The 26952-nt window shown below is 38.0% G+C and overlaps 1 protein-coding gene across 3 annotated transcripts; it reads right to left on the bottom strand.

The window, feature by feature from the left end:
• Positions 1-633: 633 nt before the first annotated feature.
• LOC121864471 (integrator complex subunit 10-like) lies at positions 634-26952 on the bottom strand. Of its 3 annotated transcripts, none has more exons than XM_042363490.1 (13): positions 25946-26952; positions 23930-23997; positions 20417-20544; positions 18257-18372; positions 17509-17584; positions 14268-14398; positions 13145-13260; positions 8928-9103; positions 6074-6376; positions 5555-5766; positions 2975-3220; positions 2525-2715; positions 634-915 (listed from the first exon to the last, which is right to left on the bottom strand). In XM_042363490.1, the coding sequence occupies exons 1-13, from the start codon at positions 26105-26107 to the stop codon at positions 753-755; spliced, it is 2088 nt and encodes a 695-aa protein (XP_042219424.1). In that variant the 5' UTR covers positions 26108-26952; the 3' UTR covers positions 634-752. The 3 variants fall into 3 exon arrangements, with proteins under 3 accessions (XP_042219424.1, XP_042219425.1, XP_042219426.1); XM_042363491.1 differs by having other exon boundaries at positions 6074-6373; XM_042363492.1 differs by lacking the exon at positions 20417-20544 and having other exon boundaries at positions 25946-26084.

Here is a 26952-nt window from a genome sequence, read left to right as displayed (position 1 = left end):
ATAACCGTGGTAACATTACGAGATGTTCTTATTACTACCATGCCATTGTACTATTCCAGATGATACTAATTGTTACATAATACTTCCTTGAGATAAATGTATAGTATGCAGTACTGTGTATCAGGTGCCCAAAAGAGCTCAGGTTCTCAACTGGCTCAGCCATGATAATACAGTATTGTTATTATTATCCACTCTGTATCTGTGTTTTTCTGGCTAAATAAACTGTTTCAATTCAATTCAGTTCAGTTGTGGGCAGCATGAGTACACCATCAGCTGATCAACCTAGGCAAAGTCAGGTGATGAGACTAGGAGGGCTTTTGAATCTGAAAATCTTTGGGAAAATTGGTTATTTCCAAATATTTGTTTTTGAATTCCAAACTCTTCAGTGTATTTATATATGAATGCAAAAATTCAGCTTATATAATGTTTATTGTCATTTAGATTAATGTAAAAAAAGTACAATACTGTACAATACAATGAAGGAGTGAGAATTCTTAAGTAACAGTATCAAGTATATGGTAAATTGACTGAAAAGTTTGTCAAGCCTACATTCAATTTGTAGAAACTTAATGCTTCAGACAGATAATATTTAATTTATAAGATAGGGAGTCTTTTTTAATAAAAGAAGACATGGAATTTTCAAAACAAATTTATTTTGAGTACAGTATATATCACACAAAAGGTGATCCAGTATGAAAATAACTACGTTACTGTACTGCATGTTGAAAGGAAAAGATGTGTGAAATCAGTGTTCACATCAGATTTTCGTGTACTAATGATCCTTCCCGTGTCAGGAAGGTGATGATGGTACCTTCTATGGGTTCTGAACTGCGTAACATCAATTTCTTCATTCCCATCTTGAAATCATGCTTAAGGTCTCTGTCAACACCACGTGTCGATATTGTTCTTTGTTGTCTGAAAGTAAATTCACGAGTAATGAAAATATTCTTGACAGCAAAAAATGGTACTTTATTCTCTGGAATATGATGTCAATCAAATATAAACAATTAGATATGGATAATGTATTGGTACTAAGGAAAGAACACATTAGTTTTCAGTATCTGCTTCTGATATAAGATACCCAAGATTTTTGGTAGGTTGTTTTAGTGCCTTAGTATATACAGTACTAATGTACCTCACATCCATTCTTGGCACACAACAAATTTTCTCTTTCCACCTCTATTGTATATCTACAGAATGTACTGTTTTATCATCCTCGTTAATCTTTTGATGCCTCATTTACCTTTAAACTTTATGGAGACTATCTGTAGTTTCTTCCCTAAATTTATCTGCCACTTACCATCTTTATGCCTGTTAAAACATTCTGAGACTCTCTGAAACATCTGTTGAAGAATTGTACAGTATTGTACTTGATGATTTAGTTGTTACTTTTTTTTTTTAATGGGATTAGCCCACCAGGGCTCAAGTCAATGATGCACATCAGGGCCTGGGGGCTAAAATATAATAAATAATAATATATTATTAAAAAAAAATCGTGAGAAACGATATAAGTAATACCTGTATCTCCGTTAGCTGGGATCCCTTAAACCCGGAACTCTTCGCCCGCAACCCACCACAGCCAGCCCAAGCCAGTGAAGATGACTTTGAGGGATTTGTCAGGGAAGCCCTGACAATTGTAAGTGACAGTGATGGTGATGCACCTAGTAATGGTGATTCACCTGAGGGCCAGTAGCCTGCCCTCTGCCTCGGAACCAGCCTCCATCCCCGTACACCGACCAATCTCTTCTACTACCTTAAGTGTTCCACCTAACTTTTAGTTTTTCTAACCTAACCTTTATTTTTCCTATGTTAACCTTTATTTTTCCTAACCTAACCTCTTCTATATTACTTGTTTTTTCATACCATCATAAAGTTAAGATAAAATTTTTACTACAACATAGTTATGTGTCTTCAAAAAGTGGAGTTTGGGGGGTCGGGCCAGTTTCTATTGGAATTAATCCCATATGTTCTGTTGTTCACTTAACGCGGTTTTCACTTAACACGGTACCCTGTGGGTTTTATTGACCGCGTTAAGTGGGGTACTACTGTATAATTATTTTTGGAAAAGTTTATTTTTTCTCGATTTATCCCCAACAACATCCTAACCCCGGGCTTAAGGGTTAAACACAACTGAACACTGCTGAGTCTTTGATAACAGACCGTGTGGTAGAGACTCATTAACAAAGGGGTGATTCATCTTATTTGCTTAGGTGCAAATTGGGGGTTGTCTATTCAGTTAATACCTGTTATGTTTTTGACAATTCTTCAAGGATATAACCTATGGCATCTTTATGCAATGACTCAGTGGCACTAGCAAAGGTCTAAGTCTCAAGCATTCAGGAAATTATCAAGTTTACTGTACCCTTTCTAAAACAGTACAGTACAAAATTCAACAGGCTATCTTCCTGCTCTGACCCATGTATTGTATGATTCACATGTGTACTACTGTACAGTACAGTATCATAATTTCCCCTCTAATGTCACATCATGATATGTCTGCCCAAAGTTACTCTTGCCAACTTACTTGTTGCTGTGGTTTATGGGAATGATGTCCATCTGTAAATTTCCTCCCTCTTTGGTAGCCAGGAACATAAACTCTTCCAATATATCTGGTGTGATGATGTAGCTATAAAACAGAGGGTATGAGAAGCCTCCTTGTTTTCTAATAATTTGCAAAATTTCTTCAAACGTATTCATGTATTTTGGCCACTCATACTGTAAATAGAGGATGCATACTTATACAACACATTAAAATAAATCTTATGTATAAAAACATGAAATATCACCATCCCACTAGGTACAGGCATTCACCAATTTATAAAACGGTTAAGTTCCTGAAAAACCTTGTACCCAGACTTTTGTAATCCGCACATTTTCACAATGACTGGATGAGAAATGAAAACTCTTGTTCTGCCCAATATGAGTTTTTTATGATTTTCTTTAAGCATTTTCTAACTTACTCATATCAATTTACCTGTAACAGTGTAATAAGATGGCCAATGCACAAGTCATCCATGTGCCTGTCCACAATAATACGCTGTCGTAAAGCATGTATGAGAAGAGTGGTGGCAAACTGCAAGCATTGTGGGCGTGTGAGTGCCAACACATGGAGGTGACGGCGGTTAGGAGCAGCTGACACACACAGGTCCCCAGCCAGACTGCCAACACCGACCCAACCGGGCAGCTGACCCACAACTTCCAGTACGGCTTCTGCTGCTCCCTGTAAAACAAGTATTATTGTGGCAATTATATTTATGGGTAATATACCACTTACCAAACACTGTATCAGTAGAAGAAGGTGGAAATGATGAGCCTGAACGAGGCCAAAATTCATTCTGCTCAATAAAGGAAGGTGTAATGGATTCATATTTTGAATTCTCATATTAGTTTTGATTCATTAGGGAGTGTGAACCAGAAGACTCTAACAATATTTCCCATTGTGAGGCTTCAATGGTTCCTCTCTTAGTGACCCAAAAGGTCCTGTGAGACAGAAACAACAGTCCTTCACTCCATTTACCACTGGATTATACAATCACACCAAGCTAGAGTTTTCCGCAACATGCCAGACTCAACTAGTTCAGATTATAGCGTATCGGGTCCCCTCTAGTAGTCTGGCATTAGCCTAACAAACTATTAAAGGGGATATCACATTTGTGCATTTTTCCTCCAACCTCCGGTCTGATTTGCTCAGTTTCCAAAAATGGACTATTACCCGTGCATCTTGTGTACCGTATGTCCATCTCCAACCTCAAACCATAACAACAAACATAGTGGAGCTCTTAAGGCAGTGAAATGGGAATATTCCCAGTCTGCAGTACAGTGGAATCACGATAATTTATGAGATACAAATTCATGCTCTTAAATTCACAGGTACGTACTGTACCTCTATTACTACAGTATTATTTTAATGCTTTCACATGACTGAAAAAATCCTACTGTATGCCAGATGAGTTATCGTGTGGTACAGTATTATATTCCTGTTTCCTTGTTTATATACATCGTGGTCACAGTCAGTCTGGCACCTGCCCATCTTGATGTTGTATTGGTGTCACCCAGAGTATGATTATGAGAAGGGAAAGGAAGGAGCTATTAAAGTAATATAGAACTTTGTGTACAAGACCTGTGTTAGTCTATTGTATGATGTTTGTTAAAGCAGTTTTGGAACAGTTTATTAATATTTTATGGCTTCCAGAGCCTAAGTAATTATTTCCATTTAAATTAATTAAAATATAATTCATGATTTGATAATTCACAATGTCTTTTGGTACTCAACTCATGAATTATCACAATTCCACTGTACATTATGGATGGATGATAATGAACTGTTTATCGTAAAAGTGTTCTGAAATGATGAAATTAGTGTTGTGGTGAAAAAATTTATATGCTAAGAATTATTTACTTTATTCTATTCCTCACTGGTTATTTGTCTAACACGGTGGTCCCCAACCTTTTGTAGGCTCTGGGCTACATTTATCATTGTAAATATAGTGGAGGGCGAAAAAACTTTGGATCTAAATTCAAGAAAAAAAAATAATAAAAAATCATGTACGCACAGGTCCATCACCGACTTTCCAGGAACGGGTGTTCTGGCACCTCTTTTAATCCGGACAAAATTACGAAATGGCACTCGAAATTCCTGCGACCTTCAGATTAGTTTACTGGGCTGCCACAGATGGCGTTACGTGTTAACCGCGCTCACTTTGTTTACTCTGCAGTTGCTGGTAGCCCCTTGATTTTGTGTGATTCTCAGCTTATTTTGCACATACCGGGTACTGTACAGCTAGGGCTTCAAAGGCAAGTACGAGTGTTGGTATAAAGATTAACACCAGCTACGTGATCAGTATGGTATTGGTTCATTAACTGTGTATGATATAAAGAAGCAAGGAGAAAAGGTAATGAGATTCTATGGTGCTTTAAAGATACCAGGAGGTGTATAGCTAGTGGGTCAGAGATGTATTGCTTAATATGACCTCTGTTAATCCGGCAAAACGGATGGTCCGGCAAGGCTCAGGAAACAAAGGTGCCAGATAATGGGTGGTGGACCTGTATACTGTACAGTTATTTGCAGTTTTACATGTCTAACTATGACCAGTTACATTCTTTTTAAATTTACTCTTGGACCTGATGTGTGTATTTACCCCCAGTGAGAGAGCTGGCTCTCTTTCTGGGCCCAGTTTAGGGTAAATATACACATCCTGTACATGATAGATGTATCAAGTCATTAAATTTTTTCATTAATTTCACTCTTACAAAGAATCCTAAATAATTCAAAATTTTCTAATAAACCCTAGTGGGCTCCATAATGTGGTTCCACCCCTGAACTACAGGTTGTGGACCACTGGTCTAACATAACTAAGGTACAGTACTAGAATGTATCCTCGTTGTCTTTAGTGTAAAAACATTTAGATACAGGCAAATTTTCTGATGAGAGATACCTGTAACATTATTTAAGTTTACTTAAGATTTTATAAAACATATTATTACTTCACTTTATGTAAACTCTTTAATTAATTCAGAGTACAGTACAGACAGAAAACTCATTAAATTAACTCACAGATAAATTATTTAAAGCATAGAGCACTGAAGCTAATTTGAGGTTAGTGCTGATGAATGTAGTAGGAAGCTGATGGACACGTTGGGTGAGTGTGTGACGCAGTTCCCTGGATGCCTCTGCTAGTCTGCCTTGATATATCAAGACATCCACTGTGAACACACGCAACCACCACCACCGGTCTGTGCCAAGACTCTCCAACAGTCGCACAAACTCTGCCAAAAGTGTTGACAGTTTATTTTGACTATACTTTAATTGTGATACAGTATTCTCAGGTGTTTATAAAATCAAATGAATACTAAGAGACTTTCTCCCATGAGCAATTTTTTTTATTATAGGCAATGTATATTTTTTCATTCTACTACCAATCATGTTTTCCAAATACAGTACAGTACTGTAACTATCAATTTATTATTTTTTTTTCTGTTTATCAACTTTTAATTCTTAGTTTTTTGTTTCTCAAAAATATGTCAAGTTGAAAATTCTTGGTAATGTAGGAGAAATTTAAAGCCAAAAACTTACCTGCACGTAGCTGTTCGTAAGAATTGAGAAGATCCCAGCATTTGATGGCAGTAGTGAGTGCTTGAGAGAGTCCACCAGCTGCAATGCCACCAGGAGTGTTGACTGACAGTCCCACCACTGGTGTAACAGCCTGACCAGCCGGAGTAGGCCGACTAACTGTAATGATGGGAATGGTAGGGTCTTCGTCCAATGAAGGTCGGGACCGTTTGGGAGGCACAATGACCGACTCTTCACGTTCACATTCCGGAAAGACGAATGCTTCCACTAACGTCAAGGGTGTGCTTGTTGATGCACTGTTTTCTGCTGGAAAAGATATTTTAAAAAATTTTGATGCCGAACAATTTGTGTTTGAAAATAACATATGTTCTAATGCTCTCTTTCCTGTTGGACCCTCAAAAGTTGAGCATTTCAAATGTCCCATGTGAGAACAAGCAACATGCATGTCTCTTTGTGTCTCTAAGCTGTATGCTCAGCCCATGACAACAGTGTGTGTGTGCTATCAGCGAATCAACACCTCATTCTTCCAGTTTTAAGTGCTCTTTTTAAGCAGTGGCATATATACTGCATGTTCATGGAAGGGGGGGGGGGGCAAGTCTCTTGAGTCTTAAAATAAAGCTGTAAAAGGATTACCTTCTTAATTTTCATTCACTTTTTTTTAGCAAGCACATTATATTTACAAAACAGTAAAATAAGCAGATATACAGTAGGTTTAATTTGCAGTTGCATTATTGGAAACTTATAAAACAAATTAGTTAGTGTACAGTGGTCCCTCGGTTAACTAGCACAATTCGTTCCAGAAGGCTGCTCGTTAACGAAAAAATTCGTTAACCAAAACCATTGTTTCAATAGGTTTTTGGGTGATTGGTTCCAGTTCACCGAAAATTGCCTAAAGTAAAAAAAAAGGTAGTAAAGTACGCTTACTTTGAGGTGTGTATGTAAAAGGCTCCTGGATGATGATGCTGATGTGAATTTGAGTGGGAGGTGGAGGAGGAGAAGGGAGAAGAGAAGGAAGTGGGGGTGGAGGAGAAGGGAGAAGAGAAGGCATTGAGGTGGAAGAGAAGTCACCCCATGCCGCCATTTCACCCATAAAATTTTAGTTCACTTGGTGTAATTGAAGATTATTTTCTTTAAATCAACACTACACTGAATTATATATTGTCAGTATGTAAAATAAACTTCAGAAAGACCAATAATTTGACTGGAAACACAGAAAAAAAGCATTTATGTTGAAGAGAGTCTAAAGCAAGATGTTACCTCCACTGAAAAGACACAGAGACTGACGCCTGTATGGTGTGTTGACAGGCTGTTTGGCGTGCTAAAAACTAGTTTCCCTGTATTTAAAATGTTAAATAATTGTTAAAATGACTAAAAAATTTAATATAAGACTTTTAAAATTATTGAATAGTACAGCGGTCCCTCGGTTAATGAGATTTCGGTTAACGAGTTACCTTCCATAAGATTCTTAACTTCGGTTAACGAGCAATCCCTCGATTAACGAGTTTCTTACGAGCCAACCTCAACATGTTTTCACTTGCATTTGGCGGTCCACCAGCTGTAGTATTAGTCCGCCAATACAGTAATCGGTTCTAGGGCTTATATTACTTACCATTTTAGCAAATATCAAGAAGTTTGTACTATTCAATAATTTTAAAAGTTTAATATTAAATTTTTTAGTCATTTTAACAATTATTGAACATAATTGAAGGTAAGGAAACTAGTTTTATGCGCGCCATCCAGCCTCTCAACACACCAAACAGGCGTCAGTCTTTGTGTCTTTTCAGTGGTGGTAACATCTTGCTTGAGACTCTCTTCAACTAAATGCTTTTTTCTGTGTCTGCAAGCAAATTATTGGTCATTTTGAAATTTATTTTACATATTGACAATATAGTATAATGTAGTGCAGTGTTGATTTAAAGAAAATAATCTTGAATTACACCAAGAGAACTAAAATTTTATGGGTGAAATGGCACCATGGGGTGACTTCTCTTCCACCCCAATGCCTTCTCTTCTCCCTTCTCCTCCACCACCACCATCATCATCATCATCATCCAGGAGCCTTCTACATACACACCTCAAAGTAGGTGTACTTTTCTACTTTTTTGTTGAATTTAGGCAATTTTCGGTGAGCTGGAACCAATTACCCAAAAACCCATTGAAACAATGGTTTCGGTTAACGAGTTTTTCGGTTAACGAGCAATTTTTTGGAACGAATTGTGCTATTTAACCAAGGGACTACTGTACAATCGAATTCGTTCGCAATAGAGAGGAACTACTGGAATGTGAGGAGCGGTTCAATGTGTAGATGTTGGGTATATAGAGGTAATACTGAACTATCAGGTAGAAGTGCCAGCCTGTAAAACACTGCAGAGACCAAGGGATGGGCACAGCACTGGCATCAGGTACAGTATGTTGAAGCAAAGTTTTTCAGTTATATCTCCTTCCTAACACAAGGTGGAAACAGCTGGTAATGCAAGGTCATAACCCCCTGAGGTAATCTTAGACTATCTGCCTAACATTAACCCTTCAAAAAAAATTTCATAGCTTTCCAATGCTTTGAGTTCATTATGTGATGGCCAAACATTAAAATATAGAAACTTGTATGTGTATCCATGAAGATTCTTGTCTAGCTATGAGAATGTTTTTGAGTAACTGAAATTCTCCTTAATGAGACTAACTGTTCACCAATTAAGTATTCCAGTTAAAGGAAACTTTTCTAGAACAGTATATTACAATTTTCAAAACTGACCTTTGTTGTCCAGTTTATAAAAGGACTATCATACACAGGATGCTATTTTAAGGGCGTTTATCATCCTTTACTGCTCCTCTTATTACCAGTGTCATATACAGTATTTACCTTGATTAAAATCTGGGTACAGGCGCTTGGTATAGTCCATGAGAGCATGAAGGAAGACAGTCAGTGTTGTGTAGAGGACCTCACGGACATCCTCACCTCCTTCACCCTTAGGTCCTCCCAAGCGAGCTCCTCCTTCAACTAAGCTCTGGATTCTTTGTAGAATAACTTCTCTGTTGCTGTCAGGAGGAATGACTTTAATATATAACTTATAAAATCTAAGGACCAACAGAGCAGATAGCTTATTTGATTTGAAGATATACAGGTGGATGATTAAATGAAAGTAAGAAAAATGGTAAGATCTACCCAGAAATCCGCTTTTGTGAAGGTGCCCCAAGCTTGGAGCCTTCTCAAAGGTGTGGTGACTAGTGAGATGCAGCTGTCAAGGGAGTGTCACACCTGACAGCCAGCACTCACTGTCAGCTGACAGCCAGCACTCACTGTCAGCTGACAGCCAGCACTCACTATCAGCTGACAGCCAACACTCACTATCTGCTGACAGCCAGCACTCACTATCTGCTGACATCCAGCACTCACTATCTGCTGACAGACAGCACTATCTGCTGATAGCCAGCACTCACTATCTGCTGACAGCCAGACTCACTATCACCTGACAGCCAGCACTCACTATCACCTGACAGCCAACACTCACTATCTGCTGACAGCCAGCATTAACTATCTGCTGACAGCCAACACTCACTCTCTGTTGACAGCCAGCACTCACTATCTGTTGACAGCCAGCACTCACTATCTGTTGACAGCCAGCACTCACTATCTGCTGACAGCCAGCACTCACTATGGATTTACTTCTTTGGAAGACTTAATATTATAAGGAAAGAAATAAACAAACTAACATTGTCAAAAGCATTATGATGTGATGTACTGTACATACAAGATTTACGGTATTCTATTGTGTTCAGAGGTGTACAGTATTTCTACAAGTCTCACAATGGTGGAAGCCATCCTTAACATATGAGGCTAGCTAGGCGGGCAGACTATAACTTCGTAAGTGCCACCCTCGCATGGGGCACACTCTCGCTCCTCTCCCTGTGTGCTTGGACACTTCAATTGTAGGGCGCGGTAAATAGAGTCTAAGGAACCGCATGATCCTGCATGTGTGTACATTATTTTTGCATGCAATAATGTTTGCTTGTACAGGTTATACCTCTCTAGTCCGGCAACCTCGGGACCTGACCGGTGCCGGACCATGGAAATTCACCCTTTTCCTGGATAGATAGTGACTTGTGCTTATGCTTGGAAGCACTAGCACCACTTTCTGTGCATCATGGTCTCTTTGAAGACATATTGAAGAGTTAAATGTCGTATAGTAGCTTCTCAAAATTCGCGAGTTTTTAATTCAACGTATTTTATTGGAACACAAAAAAAATAAATAAAAATTTTGACGGCGGAAACTTGAATTTCAACGGGTTTGAACGACCCGCCAACGTGCAGACGACGTGCATAATCGTGTAAACAGCGTCATTTCTCTTATGTACAAAAGATTAATTATTGTTTATTACTGAATGTCTTTTTTATTGAATTAATGTTTGTGTGCAAAATGAGCAATACAATTCATTAGTAATACGTAGAATATTAAAACACACGAGGAAATGACACAGCATTGTTTTCGTTGATTACAAAACCAGTGACTGAATGGTTCTACATATAAAACTGAAGAAAATAAGACCTTGGTTGTAGCTGTAGTAAAATTAATATGGTTGTTTTAAGTAATGTTATTTAATGTAAATAAATGGAACAATAGAAGTAGCTAACGATAATGGTAAAGAAAAAAGAGAGATCGCGTATGTAAGTGCGCACACGTGAAAACATATCGTCATTACTTTACATAAGAATAGGAAAACAACACTTATTTACTGTTCATATATATTTTAATTAATGTTTCTGAATTTGTTTTTATTGAATTAATGTTTGTGTGTGCAAAATTAACAATACAATTTATTAATAATGAGGAGACGAGACGGCTGCCGGCATTGTTTATGTTAAAGCTTACAAAACCAGTGACTGATTGGTTCTACATATAAAACTGAAGAAAATAAGACCCTGATTGTAGCTGTAGTAAAATTAATGTAAAAAAATTAATATGGTTGTTTGAAGTACCTGTAATGTTATTTAATGTTAATAAATGGAACAATATAAGTAACTAACCATTAATGGTAAAAAAAAAAGTGAGACTGCGTGTATGTAAGTGTGCACATGTGAAAACATATCGTCATTACTCTACATAAGAATATGAAAGCAACACTTATTTACTGCTCATATATATTGAAGGGTTAAATGTTGTACTCTGTATAGACAAGCAGAGAGAGAGAGCGCAGCCGAACTGCCGGATGTAAACAAACCTTAATTTCCCGCGGCTTTGTTGGTTATTTTTTACGGGGATTAGCCCGCCCGGGCATAGGTCACTGACCCACATTGGGGCCTGAGGGGCAAAAATTTAATACTCCTGTAATAATAATAAAAATTCAGATAAAAAAAAAAGAAAGAAAAAAGCTGCCTATCTACCTATTGGACAAACTAAAATCGTTCTGGACCACGGGAGTTTCCGGACCACAGAATGCCGGACTAGAGAGGTACAACCTGTATTACCATATCTTTATTTTTAACATATTGTACATCATTTTTTTTTTTTTGACAGAAAATGCGGTTAAGCTGATTATTATGGTGAGCAATATAATCACTTGGACATTTTTAGTTCAGTAAAGCCTTAAATAACGACGCTAATGTGTCCTCCAATATTGCAGTGTAAGGTGAATCATTAATTACCATTAAAATAAAGTAATAATAATGAGATGCATTCCTTAGTGTGACCCTTTCATAATTTTTGTGTGGCTTTTACCCTCTTTTCCCCCAAAACAATACAATTAATGAAAAATGCAAAACTACTGTATATTTTTTAAATAATGTTTACGAATGCACCTTATACAATATCAATCAATAATAATAAGGTCACACAAGAGGAGTCGAGACGGCATTGTTTTCGTAAATGTTTACAACACCCGTGACGAATGAAGATGTTTCTAGATAAGAAACTGAAGAAAATAAGACCCTGCTTGTAGCTGTAGTAAAATTAATGTAAAAAAAATGAATACCGGGTATGTATGTTTTAAGTAGGTACTGTAAATTTCAAGTTTAACACCGTTCGTATCAGTGGGCGTTCGTAAGTCAGGGACCTCCTATACAGGTATACCCTGAAAACTGTCGCCCCAATAACCTCCGATTCACATAACTGATGATTACATATACAGTATGGGAATTACCCCACAAGTTTGGTTGATACCCTAGAGATCTGACGATTGGGAGAAGAGTGGCAGCGCTGATTTGAATTTGGCAGGTGCTGGTGTCGTGCAAATTCTTGCCAAGAGCAAGCTCTGAGTGCTGCCTTCGCCTTAATCCCACCTTTGCTCTTGTTTACACTTACCATGTGTCTCTGACTTTGAGTTTTTTCATTATTTCCGACTTTGTGTGTTATGCAATCATGCCTAAAGGCCGCAGTGATAATTCTTCTTGTGCTGTCCATCTAAGGGGCAGCTTGATGTGAAGTGATAAGAGTGTTGATGACCCAGCAAATATTGATAAAGACTTTCAAAAATATTATTCCTACCCAGTTTTTGGAGCTTTTTATGAGGTAAGAATACATATATTTTCTCGCGAAAAATTTCCTCAAGTTGCTGGTTAATCTGGGCAACAGTCATTGAGCATTACTGTACCTGTATAGTACTGCTACATCTATTGAAGGCTGGGTCAGCAGAAGGGTGTGTTGTATTTTGCTACAATCTCTTTTTTGGTGCAATTTTCTTAATGGCTGTACAGTTCTCTTCACTTTTCTATGGTGTAACAGAACACTGCACATTACTTGCTTGTGCTCTTTAAGAAAATAAACCATCATGGTGAATGTTTTGGGCCTCCAGTCCCTAACCCTTTATTTGTAGTTGAAATACACATCTTTTTAACTATTTTTTTTCATTAATCAACCTATCTCAGTGCCTATCTTGTGACATAACCTGACTACAATACAGGTACAGTACATTATGTTGGCTGATCACAAGATCTCACACCAATGTGAGTTAAAAAATCAATATTTTCTGTCATCTTGGTCTGGTGTTATGGTCTCTCAGGGTTTGCTATGGTGCAGCAGAGTAAGTGATGATCACCTTTATTAGCAACCATGTCACTACAGTACTATGGATAAACACACATACCTGGTACTCTGGAATCCAGATGCCAGGTCCCAGCCCAAATTCCAGCCAATTAGTTGGACAACAGTGAACAGCTGTTGCCATGGATCATCAATCTTTCCATCACCATCAAGAACTCCCTGAAATACATCCAAGACACTGAACAAAAAATACTTATACATTTCCATATGATAAACAGGCATCTATAAAACAAAATAAAAAAGTTAAATTCCTTATAAAACAATAGAATCACACTCCCCCGTGTTCATGCAGGACCTGCACACATATGAAATGTTTACTCCCTTTCTTTTAGACCTTATAATAATATTTACTTTTTGTTCATTCTGTATGAAACATGAAAGATTGTGTGTGCATAAAAAAGAAAAGAAAAAAAAGTTGGTCTACCCGAAATTAGGAATTGAAAAATAACCACTGTGAGTGTTAACTCTGGCTCTTCAGAGGCTCAGGAACGGAACCTTTTTACCCCCATAAGTTATAAATATCAATATGTATATGATCGATCACCTTATTATAGCTTTTCAATGTCCCTAATCACATCATATAATGGTTAACACCTGTAGCCCTAATTACATTACAGTAATTCTTATGGGGAAAAGTTGCTCATTATAAAACACTTCACTGTGTCACATATCTCTGTAACACCCCCCACATATAATGAAGACCTCTGTATAAATAAATACTGCAACAGCTGCCGTTTGACCGAGAATTATGAACATTTAACAGCAAAGTTAAAAAGAGGTATTGTAGTAATACAAGTACTGTAGGCCTGAAATTAACATGAATTTGTATTGCACAAATCCATTGTACTTGTGATTACATTTTGAGGCTGACTAGTAGCTCTACTTTCACTCGATTACAAAGACTTAGACCACCAGTGGTCTTAACATACAAGTAAAATGACCTTAACCAAGTTCCTGAATCTTATATAAGATTGTGGTCGCATAATCTTCAAGAATGTCTATTTAAGCACGTTTCCACTCTTACATACTACTGGAAATGGCTTTACTTCTTAACCCCTTTTACAGTAGGGATGCCTCTTTACTGTTTTATTGGGCTAATGCCAGCACAGTGGTTAAGTAAACAAGTACAGTACATAGTGTATTACAATATGTTGGGCTTCACTAACCTGCATGACTTTTGGTGAAGTGGTAACATATGCCACATAAAATTCAATGGCTCTGGACAGAAGACTATAAAGAGTTTTTGGTCTTACTTCCAGTCCGTGCGTCTGTAACAATCTTGGCAATAAATCACACACTGGAAGAAAATAATAAAAAAAAATCTTGTGTAGTAATTATCATGAGCGAGCAGTCATAACCTGAGCGTTGTGAACATTTGCAATCCATTAATTCAAGTTAGTTAGTTAACTCCTTCACCGTGGGAACCACTTTCAATTTTTTTACTTGGCTAATGCCAGAACATTTTATTCAGTTTCTTCACATTTACTCATGTAATATATGAAAAAAAAAAATCTGTACAGTATCCTTAAATTTCATAAGCAATTGCTTTATGAAATTTAAGGATACTGTTAAGAAAATTTTTATCGAGTTGTAAGAGGAATTTGGCAATGAAGAAATGTTTGGAGGTGTGGTGAAAGCTGGCAATGTACAAGGGAAGGTGAGTGGAGTGATCAGGTCAGACACCTAACCACATGGTGGGAGTACAGTACAGTACTGGCAGGCGTATGTTACATTTCATGCCCTCCTTGCTGCCATTTTGTTGCTTGAACCATTTGTCCAGTTTTGGCATATTTTCCACTTAGCACTTTGTTTCATTTTAGCACCGTTAAACTATCGCTTGTGTAGTAAAGAAAACTCCTTCATGTCCGACATCTAAAGGACAAGTATCAGATGAAATATTCCATAAATAGTTGAACAACAGAATTAAGCACCTTACCTATTCCTTCTGTCTGAGCATTACTGTACAGTATGTAATCTCACTACCACCTCACTTAATGAACTTGAACTCCTCCCCCTCCTCTTTTATATAAACAGAGAGAGAGAGAGAATACTGCATAGGGGATTGGTGATTTTTTCGAAAAAAAATTGGATGGAAGATAAAAGAAAGCTTTAATTTTGACAATGTTAACAATGCTATGCAGTACAGTAGAATTGTCATAGTTTGTTCACTTTTAACAACATTAAGGGGAGCATCCAGCTGAAGCACAAAATTCATTAATATAATTGATCATTCAAAATCAATTTCCTGACATCAATTAAGGACACTGGTCATACATTGTTGCTCTGAATCAGTTTTGCCTAATCCCTGATAACCTTATTTTCCCTTATATTATCAATTTTCAAAATCCTACTTCTTCATAACTTCTCGCTAGATTACATTGAATTTTATAAGGAGTAAAGATAATTTACTCCTCTTGAACGTGGCATACAGTACAGTACAGTATAGATATTTCTGATTATCGCTTTTGTTTTGGGTTCATGAATTTTCTTCCAAACTAACTTACCATTTTCACATCCAAATAATTACAAAGATAAATCGGCAAATAATAAACCAGAGGCCAAATACGGTAATACTGTATCCCTATTATACGGAATCCCGACCCAGAACTCTCCTATAGCAAGACTAGAAATTTCCCCCAAAATGATTTCCAAAACCCAGAATTTTCTGAAAAATTCCGGCTTTGGGTACGATTTTCCGAGGGGCACATTTCCTGGAAAATTTCAAGAAAATTTAAAATTCCGATGGGGGAGTTTTTTTCCGGGTTTGGGAGATGAAAATCGGGTGCATTTTCCAGAAATTCCGGAAAAAAAATTCCGGGAATGGGGGATTTTTTCCAACTTTGGGAGAGTCGTCTCGTTACCTGGAAATCTCTCATTCCCGAAAGTGCTCTGCACCGACTGTTCCGGCTAACGGAGATATCACAATAAAGAAAGCCTTTATGTTCAGCCGTGCACAATATATTCTACTACTGTACTTAGTTTTGTTTAATTGGAATTGGCCTATAAATGGTCGAGCCTTTGAGATTTGAAGGATAGAAAACTAGTTTTGAGATGCGGGCTGATAAGGGCAGCGCGAGAACAACACAGGGTTGAACCTCACTCTCGCTTCTTTCATGGGTAACTGATGCATACAATCAGCCTTGGACTGCTACTAGCTAGCTGAGAGAGGTGCCAGATACTAACTTTTACCAAGTGATTACAGTAGGTCAGACTGGCTCAACAGTTCTGTGGCTCCTTACATGAAACCCAAATGCCAAACTTTTACTGGGAAGCATTGTACTGTATATAACCCCAACCTGGTGTAAGTGGTACATGAGTGTTACAAAAATCCAGTGTTATATCATTTCAGATGGTAACATACTCAAGAATAGGCCACTTATTTTAGTTGTACAAAATGTGCAACTCACAACTTGTACAATTTAGTAAGTCAACTGTCCTCATTAAAACACTCAATTGAGTGTTATTAAGTAAGGTAATTATATTCCCTTATGTCCTTTTAAAGGACATAGGTGGATACAACACTAGAGATTATTACCATACTGTACAGTAAATGAAGATCATACAAGATCTTGAGGAGAAGTAACTTGTATAACCAAAGAGTATAATGGCAATTACTGTATCATAAAGTCCCTATTTTAACAACATCTAAGTACAGTACAGTACAGTATCTTCTTAGGATAATAGAGTGACAATTGAAGCTGGATAAAACTGTCTACAGTATTGACAACATGAATACTGCATTGCACTGGGACCTTGCTGGGGTTTGAAGGCCTAACATACTGAACAACCCCAAAACAAGGTCTTCTGGAACAATAAACGCTCATACACTCGTGATCTTCACCCAAACAAAAAGTTCATATATAGAACTGCGTGACCGCCAGCACAAGAGATGTGCAATATGAAATTTAGGGGCATCACACAGCTGGGTAAGGAGTGTAGAGAGAGGTAGCATTCCACTGAGGTGCTTGATCCAGTGGTATGTTTTCTACTGAGGGAGGACAATGCAGGATTATAAGAACAAGCTTGTGTATCAGACCTGTCTCCCTCTTAGCAACTGTACCTCTATTATAATGTCACCAGGAATCATCATCTACAAAGATGTAAGATATTCATTTTTGTTTAATGTACTGTACATAATATTTAGATTCCAGTCACATACATTACTTGCTGTAGATCAGCTTTGGGTTAAAACTGATGGTTCTCATCAAGAGTGGTGTTCAGTAATCTGTCCTTGAAAAAAAAAAAAAAAGCAACAGCACAATATTGCCCAATAAGTACAGTGCTGTACTATATTGCCCAATAAGTGCAGTACTGTACTATCTAAAATTTAAAAGCACAAAATTTATATGAAAAAATACCTTGAGTATTAGGCACAATTTTATTGAAAAACACTAAATCCTAACTTACCAAGCATCCTTCTGAATGGGTTAAGTGCCCCGGGACAATGTTTCTCAGCAGCAAGCAGACTGTCCACCAATTGTAACTGTAAATAATATTTCATTGTCACTTAATGCCATCCCTTTAAGTCACTTAATACCATTCCCACATACTGTACTGTCATGTTAACGGGGTCCAGCCACCTATCTTACCATACCACTCGATATTCTCCCACACACTCTTATTTTGTTCTCATCTTATATCTCTTTACTACAGTAATGTTCAATATACAGTAGAGTACAGTAGTTTAATTGTTCATAAGGCACACTAGCACACTGGAACGATTTTGTGGAAATTCTGTAGTTATTTACACACAACAATGGCATTAGTGTGAAGTTGTGAGAGTGGTGAAGTGTTCTGGCGTGGTAGAAACTTAACACTCGTGGGGCATTTTATTACTTATTATGTTAGTTTAACATTACTTTAGATTCTTTTAGTACTACAGTATATATACATCATATTCAGCTACACACAGACTTGGTATAAAACAGTGGATGATGCAGACGAAGTTTATGTGAAATGACACACAGTACAATATACATGCTCTGTAGAGTGAGGACCCCTGTATACTGTACGGTACATTACTAAATACTGTATGGCCCTTGGCTTGGAACCCATAATGTTAAATTATAACTGAACTTGTAAAACAAAGAAACATCTTAATAGGCATTTGTTAAAGAGTCCTGTTAATACCATTCAGCAGCTTATGTTAACATACCCCATGGTGAGCAGTGGTCTCGGGGAAGGTGGTGGTCAACAGGAGCATAAGACGACAGCGAGTCATTGTGTCCTGAGAACGTTCAGCTGCAGACAACACCATCCCCAACTGGATATCTATATGATAAAAGACAATACTGTATTGTACATATCAGATACAGTATGCCAAAAATAATATGAAATCATACAAACAATGTATATCTGTGGGCAGGAATTTATTTATCCTTATAATCAATATTGTTTCTCAACAATTTTCACTGAACTGGACAATATACAGTGGAACCTCATTACATAATATTTACAGAGAGGACTGGTCCAGTGCTGTACTGTACAAGGTATTATTCTGTGGTTACCAAGAAGCACATTTAATCTAAACCTAATGTGTACAGTATGAGTCTCTCCTCGACTTATGACGGGGTTCCGTCCCGACGACCAGGTCATAAGTCGAATTGGGCAGAAGTCGAAAAGGCGAAAATAATACATAGAAATTCTAAAATGGGTGTCTCTTTTTCTTCTCAGCACCATGAGAACTCTCACTTTTATGCTTGCCAGCCATTATAGGGGGAATTACAAACAAAAATTTTGTTAGTACACAGCGCAATCACTAACGTAGGGACTCAAAAATACGTAATGTGAAAAATATTTTATACGACCATGGCCGTCGTATGTCCGGGTTGTCGTAAGTCGAGGAAAGACTGTATTTACAGATAAAATACATTGATTTTTGTTCAATAATCAAGGATTTTAAGAACACATCTTAAATATTTATGGAGGATTGGTGTAAAATAATTCATAACTAGGAATACTGTATACCGTAGTAATGTATTCTTTATTTCATTTTTTTTCCACTCATATATTGAAAGGAAATGTTTTGAAGCAGTTACTGGTATATCTTTGCAGACATTAAATTCAGCCATAACTGGGTATTGTTAACAGTTATACTGTAGTATATAGAATTATATGTGATATCAATACTAATTGAACATTCGTGTGAACTAATGGGGGGCGGGGTTTATTATTCTATCAATGTCAGGCAGAAAAAAAAGACTACAGCTTCTGTGACGTCTTTGTGCAGCCTGCAGAGTGATTGAGAAATTCTGTTTAATGTGGCCCACGGTTCAGGTAGATGCAGCCACTTTATGGTGTGTAAAGCAATATTTATAAAAAGACTAATCTTCACACACACACACTTCATTACTGTTTCATCACCAAAGAGTAAGCAACTCCTAAAATGTAACAGTGAAATAAATATATATAGTCAACAATATAAACATTTTAACTTGTGTGAGTTTATGGGTCAAGTTTGGCGCTGTCTGTTTGATGGATTAGCTGCTATGTGGCAGTGGGTCACTTGTAAATTAACTAAGGTTAGGTAAGTCCAAGTGGGGTCACGGGCAGTAGTCAAAGGTAGAGGTCTCTTCCTTGTTGACAGACTGTCTCTCTCCATAGTGCTTCACCCGTCATGCCTGGCCGTTTGTTCTTTCTATTTATTCTTGTCTGATTAGATGTTAGGTTGTTTCATTGTAGTTCCTCATGCACCAAGATTGACATTATTCTGGTGGGTGTGTCTCATAAGACAAATGCTCTAACTGTAAGAAAATCAACGTATTCACAGGCTGCTTCACCCATCTTATGTTAAATGCTAAGAAACATTAATATATTACTTAAAATATTATTTTGATGGATTTGTTTCATAAATGAGAAGAAGACTGTAAACTGAAAATATTGTAAGGTGGACGTGATGATAAACTGCTTCACTGTCCGTGCTAATACAATATTAACATTACTTTTGGGTTAGGTAGGAAATAAATTTAGGTGGGTTGGCCCACAGAAAAATACTTAAATTGTAATATGCCCCATGACTGAGGAAAGATTGTCCATGCCTGCTGTAAGTGAATAAAAAATATTTGCTTCCAAAACCACTTTTAGGGCTACACTGTACAGTACAGTAGTTTCAACAGGGTTGGTACAACTCATTGAGATAAGTCTAGGCTATTAATGTCAAGCTTCTTGGGCCTAGTTAGTAAGTGCATTACAGTATACTATACTGTACTGTACCCTACCCAAGGTGTCATGTTCTGGGCTCTGCAGTTAAATGTGATTTCAGGATCAATCCTTCCTTTTGTAATCACTCATAAAGGCACAGTACTGAGAACCTCACCTTTAGGAAGCATATTGAAGAGATATGAAAGGAATGATATCTGAGAGTCTGGGTTGTTCTGGCGTAAAGCTGACATGATTGTCTCTACCTCCCTCCACAGTAACGGCTCGGGGGCAAAGTCTCGTAACCTATTAATAAAAATTAACACTCGTTATAATCCTACATACATTATCTACCAACCTTATGTTTCTTAAGTTGAACCACACAAAAAAACAAAGAGTGTGATGTGTACCCTTGCTAACATTTCTAAGTTAAATTGAAACAATAACTGTAGCAAATAAATAAAGAAAATTGCTCATCGCTGGATTCAGCAATGATAATCAACCAAGCACAGCTTTTATCAGAATACCTTTTTTCTCCTGATATCACCAGAACTTTTGACATTGTCTGGCATCAGACTCTCTCCATCTAGATTCTCCTTCTGTTTTCCCCAGTTCTTTAATTTGCTTTCTTTTGAACCATTATACCTGTACTCATGTGGACGATTCACTCAAAACTATTTTCCATTAATACTGGATCACCTTTAGGCTCCTACATTAGTGTGGCTCCAGGACCTCCACCAGCGCACACCGTACTGTACTCTTGATACTATCCCATACTAAAGTACTGTATATCATATTGATCTAAAGCTCTGTTAAGTCTGCTAACAGGTTGTCTACTATGCATACAGTACTGTACTACAACTGGCCTGAATGCAGATCATGAGTCTACAGCATACAGGGGTGCCCAAAAATTTATTATGTTCATTGAAACCAAGACAAATTATTACTCTCTATAAGTCTCCACAGTCATTCAGTAGCACACAACATCCTTGACCACCGAAGGGTCAAGACGTACCTGGCGCTCCTCTGGGAGCAGCCAGGTCAACTGTTATGTTGGCCCATACAAACTCCCTCCCCTGAACCCTCCTCCCCACCGGAATATCAACAAGTTCTCGCCAGAAGTTACTATTTCATTTAGGAAAGGAATGAAACCAGTGTTGAACAGAGGTGAACAGTGTTGAACAGAGGTGAACAGTGCTTAAGTCAGTGAAAAACAACTCAACAGTAATAGCTGAATCGTACCCAAGCTAATCTTCACACAGTAAGGTCCCAGGTACCCAGTGATAACTGCCCCTGAGACTCGACAACACCAGCTATGTGTTAATCTGTCCACGATAAGGAGGCCTGGGACTATACCTCACTCACTTGAGTGAGTGATGTCCTGTGACACCAGACCACGTGGTGTCCCTATGATACTACGACACCACATAGTGAATGAGTTGCTACAGCATCATGTGAGGTTCCTTATAACACCATCTGTGAGGGAATTACTACACCACGTGATGCCCCTCATAACACCATCTGTGAGGGAATTACTACACCACGTCAGGCCCCTCATAACACCATCTGTGAGAAATTACTACACCACGTCAGGTCCCTCATAACACCATCTGTGGGGGAATTACTACACCACGTCAGGCCCCTCATAACACCATCTGTGAGAAATTACTACACCACGTCAGGTCCCTCATAACACCATCTGTGGGGGAATTACTACACCACGTCAGGCCCTCATAACACCATCTGTGAGGGAATTACTACACCACGTCAGGTCCCCATAACACCATCTGTGAGAATTACTACACCATGTCAAGCCCCTCATAACACCATCTCTGAGGAATTACTACACCACATGAAGCCCCTCATAACACCATCTGTGAGGGAATTACTACACCACGTCAGGTCCCCCATACCATCTGTGAGGGAATTACTACACCATGTCAAGCCCCTCATAACACCATCTGTGAGGGAATTATTACACCACGTCAGGTCCCTCATAACACATCTGTGAGGGAATTACTACACCACGTCAGGCCCCTCATAACACCATCTGTGAGGGAGTTACTATACCACGTCAGATCCCTCATAACACCATCTGTGAGGGAGTTACTACACCACATCAGGCCCCTCATAACACCATCTGTGAGGGAGTTACTACACCAAGTCAGGTCCCTCATAACACCATCTGTGAGGGAATTACTACACCACGTCAGGCCCCTCATAACACCATCTGTGAGGGAGTTACTACACTACGTGTCTGTTGTTCAACACCTCAGCGTACAAGATCTACGTGACCTCCACTGTAAACATTAACCTGTATGTTCACTGTATGTTCCTTTACCTTTCTCTAATGAAGGCTTTTGTTAAGCCACCAATGTATGTAATAAGTCATTTATGTCCAATGTATATTTTCAGCCTTCGGGCTGCAGAACTTTTTCTATAAACCGTTAATTATTATTATTAATTATTATTACCAGCCACCAATGTCAATACTTTTGGTGTTACTACAATCACCTTCATTCCTACCCCAGCCATAAAACAAGTCATTCTTTATTATGTCATCTTCACTGATTGCAAGTTCTCTTTAACTGAACATCAACACCATTCACCTTCTTAATTTTCTGCCATCTACCTTGTTTTTATACCCCCCCAAAAAAATAAAATAAAATAAATAAATAAAATAAAAAATCTGGGCCAGTAAATTTCAAAAGTCACTTGCCTAGGACAAGCAAATGCTGTACATAATCTGCACAGCCTGCAATAGTCCCTTACTATAATCACAAAAGTGTGACCGTATCAATGCAAGTCTCGCCATACCTTAAATAAACAAAACAAAATATGTTTGTACTTCTTGTGCCCATTCAATAAACAAGACATTCACAGTACAGTACAATTTAATATGCAATCGACCCATTTCCTCACTTCACATTTTTTTCTTTACTTCCATACACCTCCTTTCTTCCTTTCCTCAGCATCAGGCGACATTGACCTCAGGCAAGAGACCCCGGCTGCCATCTGGTGATAGGCGGGGGAAACTTCGTTTGTTGTCTGTAACCATTTGTTGTTGCCCCAAATTGTGCATAATGAGTACAAATAAAACATGCAAATGTTTTACCAAACACTTGTTGCACCAAGAAACAGTGAAAATTTAGTTTGAAAAGTGAAATTGAGGCTTTTGGTTGTGAGGAGAATACAGGGTATATCTTCTCAATAAATCATTCCTTACCACAAATTATATAATTAATAAGTATTCTTACAATTATTACATGCTAATAGTTTTAATATGATAAGGTTGATAGAAATGGGTGTACTATACGGTAGGTAGATGTGCTGTTCATAGTGCTGGTGGTCAGCTGTGAGGAGATCACGATGCCCACTCTTTTATATATTGTACAATACAATACAGAACTGTATATCCTTCCTTCCACATTTTTACACTATGTTATATACAGTATTACTATGTGTACTCTACTGATGACACCATCAGGTCTGAATACCAGTGTTCTTTAGTAAAAATACTATAGGTGAAGAAGGCCAAGTTGTGTGAGATCCACATCCTAACCGGCTATTTCCCATGAGGAGTTAAATTCTACCAAGAATGACTCACAAAAGATCAAAGGTTTTCAGGAACCCAATACAGTACAGTACTTACAAAATCCCACAATACAAACACAGGAGTCATGACACTTACAATACACTGAGACACTTTGCTGCTTCCTTGACATTCTTGGCAGCTTTCTCAATCTGGTATACTTCAAACTGGCAGGAGAGAGAAAGAGAAAATCATCACATTATTCTCAATATACCAAAAAAATAAGAAAAATATTTGTGAGGGAGGCAGCAAGAAGGAAAGATTAGACAGCATCATTTATACAAGTGAATCATGGATTATATAAGATATATACCAGGTATATAGGGAACTTGATGACTTAACAATGAGCACAGTCAACAACAAATAGTTACCAAAGATCTAACTGTGCACACGAACTATCTAGAGGTCATGTGGGCAAATTGTCAGTTAAAATATTTACAAGTCATGGATTCTCAGTGGAAATGAACAAAATAATTTCCATATACGGTACCTGTGCTGTACCTACACTGTACTGTACCTGTATTGTACTGTACCTGTACTGTAGTGTACCTGTACTGTACTGTATGTGTACTATATTGTACCTGTACTATACTGTACTGTACCTGTACTGTATTGTACCATATTGTACCTGTACTGTATTGTACCTGTACTGTATTGTACTGTGCTGTACCTGTACTGTACTGTACCTGTATTGTACTGTGCTGTACCTGTACTGTATTGTACCTGTACTGTACTGTACCTGTACTGTACTGTATTGTACCTGTACTGTACTGTACCTGTATTGTACCTCTACTGTATTGTACCTGTACTGTACCTGTATTGTACCTGTACTGTACCTGTATTGTTACTGTACTGTACCTGTACTCTACTGTACCTGTATTGTACTCTACTGTACTGTACTGTGCTGTACCTGTACTGTACTTGTACTGTACTGTACTCTCTCTATTGTACTGTTACTGTACTGTACCTGTACTGCACCTGTATTCTACTGTACTGTGCTGTACCTGTACTGTACTGTACTCTACTGTACCTGTATTGTTCTGTACTAAGGTGGCACAACCATGCAGGGCTTCTCCATGTACTATGACCCCCTTCAGGAGCTGCCATGCACAGGCCAACCAGCCTATTGCAGACTCCTTATTTTCTTATGTTATGTTCCTGGACGCCCTAGACCTCACAGGACACGACCCTTCTGTGACAGTTGTCTCTTCAGGGTCAGTATTAAGTCCAGATAGATCCCGAGAGATCAATTTATCTATAGTCCACAAACTAAAGTTTACCCTTGCCAGGACTTTTTGTACTGTACTGTACCATTGTGGACCATAAATAACCCTTCATTAATTTTAAAAGTGTTGAGCCCTGAGACAATAATCAGCCAGATTATATGTTAATTCGGTAATTATATAGGACTAACCCGTGAGCGAAATTGATTGAAAACAATTATATAAATGCCGGATTTTCAGTGTTATATTATAGTGGACACTGTTGTAGTTTGTGGAAATATGTTAAAAATTAATATTAAAAAAAAAAAAACACTACTTAACATTTGTGGGTATGAAGAACAGACCTAACCTTACCTAACTTCCCCGGTATATTAAACAGAAAGAACTTACTATGATATGGTGAAATTTGAGGCATTTTCTGGACGTGAGATGATACGGCCACATCGGCGCTATGCAGCCCTGGCGGGTTAGTCCTATATATTAACGGTTAATTCTTATTGAGGTAAGGTTTGCTGCTACCCCAGTTTATGCCATAATCAAACTACACTCCATTCCTGCCTCATAGTTTGTTACAGCGCCACAAGCCTTTATGGAGAGGTAACATATGTGTGGTTGACATTTATCACTATCATCATTCTGAACAATTTTAAAAAGACGAGAATAAGTTCAAAACGAGTACAAATTTATACTAGTGATAAGTGACCATAAGATTAATAAGGTAAGTAAATAGATATAATTTGGAGCTTTAATGACCCTACAGTCAGTCATCTTACGAAGTAGGGCCACAGCAGACAGACAGAAAAGCTCACGTCGGATTATTGGACACAATTATACTCCATCATCGCTACTACATTTATAAGTCCAAACACCAGTGGATGTAGGTATGACTCACCTGAATCCCGAAATTCTTTGGGAATAGAGCTTGAGCCGTGATCATCCAACACTTGGCTGCACAGGGATCTTTCTTCTGCTGTTCCTTTGCTCTGTATATAAGATATTCCTCATCAGTGAGGTGACTCAATTCCTCGTCAGGAGACAGTGACGGTGTAGCCATCTTCAACACTAAACTGTAGTACAGTATACTGTATCAACAGTACTACAGTACATCCCTCGCTCTCAACACACTTGTTTACACACACCACCCATCCACAAACCCCCACCCGGGGATTAAGTGTTAAAAAACCTAATATTATTGATATTTCTCTTAATTATTAATTGTGTGTGCATACCATCATAAAATTAAGATGTTATTTTGACTACAAGGTACGTATTTTGTTGGCAAAAGTGGAGTCTGGAGGTCGGCCCAGTCTCTATTTCAATTAATCCCATATGTTCTGTTATTTCATTTAAGTGTTTCTCACTTTACGCAGACCTCCATGGGTTCAATTGACCGCTTAAATGCAGACTATACTGTATAGGACAACCTTCGGACGCGTTATTTGTATTACTGTTTATTTTCTTTATTTTCATCTGTGAGTTCTGATAAGGTAATCATTTCTTGTGCAAATGTTTCATGTCATAGATAATTAGGCGCCTAGACACTCACTAATTTGTCTTCCCATCGGTAATGAGGCCACGCTCTGCTGCTTTGCTCGCAGCAGTTTCATTTTCAGCATGACGTTTCAAGGTTGTTGCCTGTCTTATATGGACGTAATTTGCGAATTTAGGGATAGATAATGAGACCCTTCAATTGTTCAAAGACCACGGCATTGTTCCTTTAAATAGAGACTGTCCACACTGCGGGAATCCCTGTGCTTTCAGACCGGAAAGAAATTTGTTGTTTCTCGCCATCACAATAAATCACTCCGCTGCCCCGGCTGCATAAACGCTGATTCGCCCGTATCATCTCACATCCAGAAAATACCCCAAATTTCACCATATCATAGTAAGTTCTTTTTG

Source organism: Homarus americanus, unplaced genomic scaffold (assembly GCF_018991925.1).
Source record: "Homarus americanus isolate GMGI-L3 unplaced genomic scaffold, GMGI_Hamer_2.0 scaffold25860, whole genome shotgun sequence".
NCBI lineage: Eukaryota > Metazoa > Arthropoda > Malacostraca > Decapoda > Nephropidae > Homarus > Homarus americanus.
The sequence above is the reverse complement of the archived record's forward strand: the minus strand, read 5'-3'. Positions and strand labels throughout refer to the sequence as shown.